Raw genomic sequence first — 8484 nt, 5'->3', positions numbered from 1 at the left:
GAGCATGTGAATAAACAAGGGAAAAAATGGAGGGAGAGTTTCAAACACACTCTCCTGTTATTTCTACTACTATGACTATCATTATTACTACAATATAACTATCATTATTACTACAATATAACTATCATTATTACTACAATATACTATCATTATTACTACAATATAACTATCATTATTACTACAATATAACTATCATTATTACTACAATATAACTATCATTATAACTACTACTATAACTATCATTATTACTACTACTATAACTATCATTATTACTACAATATAACTATCATTATTACTACAATATAACTATCATTATAACTACTACTATAACTATCATTATTACTACAATATAACTATCATTATAACTACTACTATAACTATCATTATTACTACTACTATAACTATCATTATTACTACAATATAACTATCATTATTACTACTACTATAACTATCATTATTACTACAATATAACTATCATTATTACTACTACTATAACTATCATTATTACTACAATATAACTATCATTATTACTACAATATAACTATCATTATTACTACTACTACTATAACTATCATTACTACTACTATAACTATCATTATTACTACTACTATAACTATCATTATTACTACTACTATAACTATCATTATTACTACAATATAACTATCATTATTACTACAATATAACTATCATTATTACTACTACTATAACTATCATTATTACTACAATATAACTATCATTATTTCTACAATATAACTATCATTATTACTACTACTACTATAACTATCATATTATTACTACTACTATAACTATCATTACTACTACTATAACTATCATTATTACTACTACTATAACTATCATCTTATTACTACTACTATCATATTATTACTACTAATATCATATTATGTGCATGCACACTGTTTAACTTCTGTAAATACACACATTCACATACATATATTGTTGCTTACATTTTTCTTCTTGCTGCTGCATATGTATTTTTGTCAGATTTATTATTACTTTTTATTATATTATTGTTATTGTTATTCTGTTTAAGATAAGATAAACCTTTGTTAGTCCCACAACGGGGAAATTTACATTGTTACAGCAGCCAAAAGGGGACAGCAGAAAAAAGAGCGTGTCCAGGTACACAACTATAAACAATATAAATATATAGAAAAATACATATTGCACATATTTTGACACATTGCACATCAGGGATTGTACTTTTTCCCTTTTTTGGATAAAAAAAAAAATCGTTCTTAGAAAACTGCACTTGGATAATGGAGAAATCATTTTGGTGTTCTCAACGTGGGGTCATACAGGAGGTCCCCCAGGGGGTCCTCAGCAAAACGGTTAATCGTTGAAACTTTTAAAGCGTCATTTAATGTATGAGCCGCGAGCACCGTTACAGCACGTACAATAATGACTGGAACCTAGTTTGGCTGTCACAAAACTGAGGTCTGCGGGCCCCCAGGGGTCCATGAAGGACATTACATAATCCCGCAGACACTTGAATACAAAGCCACTTAGAATAATAATAATAAGTACATTTTGTTGGTATTAGTCAAACCAACTGCACCACCGGTCACAGAGTCCACAGGGAAAAAAGATCAGGGTTTTTTTTATATATTGCAATTTTGTTTCCTATTTTTTTTCTTTGTCACATTCTCAGATTGTTTTGAACGTAATAAATGGACTCAACCTGCATGACCATGCACACTTTGGGTCAGCGAGCTATACGTACAACGACACATGGATTCAGTAAATAAATACTAATGTAAAAAACATATCATTGTCAAAATAAATGGTGAAGACAACACAGACGCACAGATCAAAATGGCAGGTACGAAAGGGAGGATTTCGTCATCTCTCGACGCACATTCCCAACAAACATCCCGACGTGTCCCGAGCGCCTCCGCGAGCACATGGCCGCGGCACGCGCCGCCCGCTGCCCGCCGGCCGCTCCGCCTCGCGCCCATTGGCTGAAAGTAGGTCACTCCGCACTCCCCGCGCTCTGATTGGCTGGAACTAGGTCACTGGCCCCGCCCACCGCGCCGCCCTACGCTACTGCCGCGTGACCGCATGGGAGGAGGGCGGAGGAGGAGGAGGGAGGAAGGAGGAGGGAGGAAGAGGAAGGAGGGAGGGGGAGGGAGGGAGTGAGCGTGAGGAGGAAGGAGGGAGGGTGAGCGGGTGAGGGAGGGAGGGAGGGTGAGGAGTGAGGGAGGGGGAGGGAGGGAGTGAACGTGAGGAGGAGGGAGGGTGAGCGGGTGAGGGAGGCAGGGAGGGTGAGGAGTGAGGGAGAGAGGGAGGGAGGGTGAGGGGGTGTGAGGAGGAGGGAGGGTGAGCGAGTGAGTGAGTGAGCGAGGGAGTGAGGGAGGGAGGAGGGAGGGTGAGCGGGTGAGTGAGCGAGGGAGTGAGGGAGGGAGGAGGGAGGGTGAGCGGGTGAGTGAGTGAGCGAGGGAGGGAGGGCGAGGAGTGAGGGAGGGAGGAGGGAGGGTGAGCGAGTGAGTGAGTGAGCGAGGGAGGGAGGGCGAGGAGTGAGGGAGGGAGGAGGGAGGGTGAGCGGGTGAGTGAGCGAGGGAGGGAGGGCGAGGAGTGAGGGAGGGAGGAGGGAGGGTGAGCGGGTGAGGGAGGCAGGGAGGGTGAGGAGTGAGGGAGAGAGGGAGGGAGGGTGAGGGGGTGTGAGGAGGAGGGAGGGTGAGCGAGTGAGTGACTGAGCGAGGGAGGGAGGGCGAGGAGTGAGGGTGAGCGGGTGAGTGAGCGAGGGAGGGAGGGAGGAGTGAGGGAGGGAGGAGGGAGGGTGAGCGGGTGAGTGAGTGAGCGAGGGAGGGAGGGCGAGGAGTGAGGGAGGGAGGAGGGAGGGTGAGCGGGTGAGGGAGTGAGCGAGGGAGGGAGGGCGAGGAGTGAGGGAGGGAGGAGGGAGGGTGAGCGGGTGAGGGAGGGAGGGTGAGGAGTGATTTATTATGGATTAGCGTTTCGCTTTGAGATGAAATCTAAAAATAAAAGGCGACAGGTGAAGTGGTGACGACGTCCCAGGTTAAAGGTGAACATCCAAACATACATGCGATGAAAAGGTAAAGTTATTACATTATTAAAAAATAAACACTGGATATACAAACAAAAGGACGGATTGGAAATATCTGGGTGTTGATATGTTTTCGTCCTTTCCGTCGTCATTTTAGTCAAATGTCAGTCAATTGAACTAAAGTATTTTGAAACTAATGAAAATATCGTTTTTATCATTAATTCTATAATTATTTACGACAACTTCTGCTTCGTTGTGTTTGTTTCATTGCCAGTTCTGTTCTTCTTTGGTTAATGTGTTATTTATCCATCCACCCTCTATCATCATTCATCCATTGGAGTGGGAAATGAATGCGTCGCAGCGGTTGAAGGATGTGAACCTTCAATTCAACGTCATCAATGTATTTTCAAGCATTTTCAAGTGAAGATCCTTCACATCCAGAGCAGCAGCTGCTGAGTGAGGAGCAGCTGCTGTCAAACTACTGCGGCATTTCAGCGATGAACCTACATCCCCCACACACAGCCAGGCACGAAAATAATAATAATCATCAATATAAATTATACAAAAATAATAATAAAATAATAAAAACAATAATAATAATATAAAATAATAATAATAATGACTAATAATAATATAATTTAATAATATAATAATAATAATAATAATGATATGAATATGATAATAATATAATAATAATAAACCCTTCCAAGGAACCCAAAGGACACTGCACTGGTTCGAGGTTCACCATGTGCTCTGGTAAACCTTGAAATATGTCAAAGACAAAGTAGAAAAAAAAAAAAAATTATATATATATATATATATATATATATAAATGTACATAAATAAATGATGCTGCGTTTTGCCAGGTCCGTCCAGTTTGCTCCGAGGAGGCGTTCAGGACGCATCTGCTCCCACCCAGCGGCCACCCCGAGTACTGCAACGCAAAATACTTCTAATTCCCCGAAAGCCAAGAGGCACGTGCAGAACGTAGTGTTTTAAAAGAACGAAGTATTTAAAAGAACGAAGTATTTAAAAGAACGAAGTATTTAAAAGAACGTGTTCACTCACAGATTGCTCAAAACATATGCAGAGAAAACAGTTCAGATCAACACATTGGATGAAGGACTTGGTCGAACCAACTCTCGTACATGCAACACACCAGGGGACGGGAGCGGTGCCTCAAAACACATCTTCAGCACATTCTCTATTTGATTACATTTAGTGGATCTGCCTGATTTAAGAATCAGTGATTTTAAAAGGAATTCACCAAACTGATTTAACAACACACAATAAATAAAATACACGTTTTTATTGAACGCGTAACAGGTGTTTCAGGGGTTGTACAAGGTCAACGAAACAGGAAATAAAAACACGAGGGTTTGTCTCCGGGTTCGGACCGAAACACCCCACCTCCACCTCCACCCCCACCTCCACCCCACCCCCCCCTACCTGCAGAGGCTCCACGCGAGGCCTGCGAGCCGTCGAGGATCCCGAGAAGTGAGGACGGTGGCAGCTGCTCAGCGCCCGCTCCACCCTGACGCACTCACCCACCCGGAGCTCCACCCTGACGCCCCCGCCCCATGTGGCCTTGACAGGATAACACTCCCTCTCAACGGAGGAGGATGGTGACCAGGTGTCATCCTGCAGAGGGGGGGGGCGCACAGAGACACACACACACACACACCTCTCCTCTGGGAAGGTTCAGACGTGAGTTTAGCGCCTCCAGAGACACGCGCCGGGCGGGGCGTCGACTCCCCCTGCCCGGGGGGCCGGGCGGGGCGTCGACTCCCCCTGCCCGGGGGGCCGGGCGGGGCGTCGACTCCCCCTGCCCGGGGGGCCGGGCGGGGCGTCGACTCCCCCTGCCCGGGGGGCCGGGCGGGGCGACGACTCCCCCTGCCCGGGGGGCCGGGCGGGGTGTCGACTCCCCCAGCCCGGGGGGCCGGGCGGGGCGTCGACTCCCCCTGCCCGGGGGGCCGGGCGGGGCGACGACTCCCCCTGCCCGGGGGGCCGGGCGGGGCGACGACTCCCCCCGGCCAGGGGCCCGGGCCCAGGGGTCCACCCGGTGCTCAGCGCCGGATCCTGCACCGGAACAACGACCGGGTGAGAAAACCAGGATTCATTCTCTCATAGTTGTGGAAGAGTCAACACAGACAATTATTAGGGGCGGAGCGCAGTGGGGCAGGGCGGTGCAGGGTGTAGTGGGGCATGGCAGGGCGTAGTGGTGAGGGCGGTGCAGGGTGTAGTGGGATAGGGTGTAGTGGGGCAGGGTGTAGTGGGGCAGGGCAGGGTGTAGTCGGGCAGGGTGTAGAGGGGCAGGGCAGGGTGTAGTGGGGCAGGGCAGGGTGTAGTCGGGCAGGGTGTAGTGGGGCAGGGCAGGGTGTAGTCGGGCAGGGTGTTGTGGGGCAGGGCAGGGTGTAGTCGGGCAGGGTGTAGAGGGGCAGGGCAGGGTGTAGTTGGGCAGGGTGTAGTGGGGCAGGGCAGGGTGTAGTCGGGCAGGGTGTAGTGGGGCAGGGCAGGGTGTAGTTGGGCAGGGTGTAGTCGGGTAGGGCAGGGTGTAGTGGGGCAGGGCAGGGTGTAGTCGGGCAGGGTGTAGTGGGGCAGGGCAGGGTGTAGTCGGGCAGGGTGTAGAGGGGCAGGGCAGGGTGTAGTCGGGCAGGGTGTAGAGGGGCAGGGCAGGGTGTAGTCGGGCAGGGTGTAGTGGGGCAGGGCAGGGTGTAGTGGGGCAGGGCAGGGTGTAGTCGGGCAGGGTAGGGTGTAGTGGGGCAGGGCAGGGTGTAGTCGGGCAGGGTGTAGTGGGGCAGGGCAGGGTGTAGTTGGGCAGGGTGTAGTGGGGCAGGAAAGGGTGTAGTCGGCAGGGTGTAGTCGGGCAGGGCAGGGTATAGTCGGGCAGGGTGTAGTCGGGCAGGGTGTAGTCGGGCAGGGCAGGGTGTATTCGGGCAGGGTGTAGTCGGGCAGGGCAGGGTGTAGTGGGGCAGGGGGTAGTCGGGCAGGGCAGGGTGTAGTCGGGCAGGGTGTAGTGGGGCAGGGTGTAGTGGGGCAGGGTGTAGTCGGGCAGGGCAGGGTGTAGTGGGGCAGGGGGTAGTGGGGCAGGGTGTAGTGGGGCAGGGTGTAGTCGGGCAGGGCAGGGTGTAGTGGGGCAGGGGGTAGTTGGGCAGGGCAGGGTGTAGTGGGGCAGGGGGTAGTCGGGCAGGGCAGGGTGTAGTCGGGCAGGGTGTAGTCGGGCAGGGCAGGGTGTAGTGGGGCAGGGGGTAGTTGGGCAGGGCAGGGTGTAGTGGGGCAGGGTGTAGTCGGGCAGGGCAGGGTGTAGTCGGGCAGGGCAGGGTGTAGTGGGGCAGGGTGTAGTCGGGCAGTGAGGGTGGAAATATGGAAACAGCAGCGATTTACATCTTTTTTACATCACTTCATGTTTTTATTCGTCGTTGTGAGAAAGATAAAAAAAATAATTGTTTGTGATTTTCTCTCATTTATTCTTAACAAGCGACAACACAACAGAAAACATGTTTTTAAGGCGGTGTTTTTAAGGGGGTCCGATGTGGGTCACTGACGTGGTTGTTCCGTGGGCTCCGAGACGCGTCCGGATCGAGAAGCAAAACACCAGCTCAGCTACAGGTCTGTAGCACGACGCCCTCCTAGAAACACACTGCTCAGCGGGACGCGCCGCCTGGTTTCATGCTGTGTTGCCGCCTGGTTTCATGCTGTGTTGCCCCCTGGTTTCAAGCTGTGTTGCCGCCTGGTTTCATGCTGTGTTGCCCCCTGGTTTCATGCTGTGTTGCCGCCTGGTTTCATGCTGTGTTGCCGCCTGGTTTCATGCTGTGTTGCCGCCTGGTTTCAAGCTGTGTTGCCGCCTGGTTTCATGCTGTGTTGCCCCCTGGTTTCATGCTGTGTTGCCCCCTGGTTTCATGCTGTGTTGCCCCCTGGTTTCAAGCTGTGTTGCCGCCTGGTTTCAAGCTGTGTTGCCGCCTGGTTTCATGCTGTGTTGCCGCCTGGTTTCATGCTGTGTTGCCGCCTGGTTTCATGCTGTGTTGCCCCCTGGTTTCAAGCTGTGTTGCCGCCTGGTTTCATGCTGTGTTGCCGCCTGGTTTCATGCTGTGTTGCCGCCTGGTTTCATGCTGTGTTGCCGCCTGGTTTCAAGCTGTGTTGCCGCCTGGTTTCAAGCTGTGTTGCCGCCTGGTTTCAAGCTGTGTTGCCGCCTGGTTTCATGCTGTGTTGCCGCCTGGTTTCAAGCTGTGTTGCCGCCTGGTTTCAAGCTGTGTTGCCGCCTGGTTTCATGCTGTGTTGCCGCCTGGTTTCAAGCTGTGTTGCCGCCTGGTTTCATGCTGTGTTGCCGCCTGGTTTCAAGCTGTGTTGCCGCCTGGTTTCAAGCTGTGTTGCCGCCTGGTTTCAAGCTGTGTTGCCGCCTGGTTTCATGCTGTGTTGCCGCCTGGTTTCAAGCTGTGTTGCCGCCTGGTTTCAAGCTGTGTTGCCGCCTGGTTTCAAGCTGTGTTGCCGCCTGGTTTCATGCTGTGTTGCCGCCTGGTTTCAAGCTGTGTTGCCGCCTGGTTTCATGCTGTGTTGCCGCCTGGTTTCATGCTGTGTTGCCGCCTGGTTTCATGCTGTGTTGCCGCCTGGTTTCAAGCTGTGTTGCCGCCTGGTTTCAAGCTGTGTTGCCGCCTGGTTTCATGCTGTGTTGCCGCCTGGTTTCAAGCTGTGTTGCCGCCTGGTTTCAAGCTGTGTTGCCGCCTGGTTTCATGCTGTGTTGCCGCCTGGTTTCAAGCTGTGTTGCCGCCTGGTTTCATGCTGTGTTGCCGCCTGGTTTCATGCTGTGTTGCCGCCTGGTTTCAAGCTGTGTTGCCGCCTGGTTTCAAGCTGTGTTGCCGCCTGGTTTCATGCTGTGTTGCCGCCTGGTTTCAAGCTGTGTTGCCGCCTGGTTTCAAGCTGTGTTGCCGCCTGGTTTCATGCTGTGTTGCCGCCTGGTTTCAAGCTGTGTTGCCTGGTTCTTCAACACAGAACCAGGTTCCCTTCATCACCTTTTTGTTGATCCCAAAACAAGTTGTTTTGTCGTCTGGGAGCAGGACGACGGAATGATCCGCCGCGCGGTGACGGTCGTCAAGGGGCGGGGCCCCCGCCCGCCGTCCAGGCCGACGTGGTCTCAGGGGCCGGAGAGACACTGATCGGGCCCCGAACGTCCCCCCCCGGGGCGTGGTCACCATGACGACGGTGGATTTGTGTGATGTCCTACACGTTTTAATCCCTGAGTGACCTCATCATGATGTCATCAAGCGTCATATTCCACGACAGATGATTTGAGTTCATGGATCTTGATTTGCAGCTCCAAGGGCGAGCGGGTCGCAGCGACCAATACCTGATCCATACCTGATCCATACCTGATCCATACCTGATCCATACCTGATCCATACCTGATCCATACCTGATCCATACCTGATCCATACCTGATCACCTGCTTCCACAGGCAGAGCAGCCAT

The 8484-nt window shown here is 51.1% G+C and overlaps 1 protein-coding gene across 1 annotated transcript in view; it reads right to left on the bottom strand.

The window, feature by feature from the left end:
- The window catches only part of LOC307230909 (uncharacterized protein), a gene marked incomplete at both ends in the record, with an annotated part of 31472 nt that extends 22988 nt beyond the window's left edge, over window positions 1–8484 (bottom strand). Inside the window, 3 exons of the mRNA XM_080001401.1 lie at window positions 4472–4663; window positions 4784–5101; window positions 8452–8484. Coding sequence (XP_079857527.1) covers window positions 4472–4663; window positions 4784–5101; window positions 8452–8484 — 543 coding nt within the window. The remainder of the gene's footprint in view (window positions 1–4471; window positions 4664–4783; window positions 5102–8451) is intronic.

Source organism: Zeus faber (genome assembly GCF_960531495.2).
Source record: "Zeus faber genome assembly, chromosome: 1".
Lineage (NCBI taxonomy): Eukaryota > Metazoa > Chordata > Actinopteri > Zeiformes > Zeidae > Zeus > Zeus faber.
Note: the sequence above shows the minus strand (reverse complement) of the source record. Positions and strands in the feature narration are given on the sequence as shown.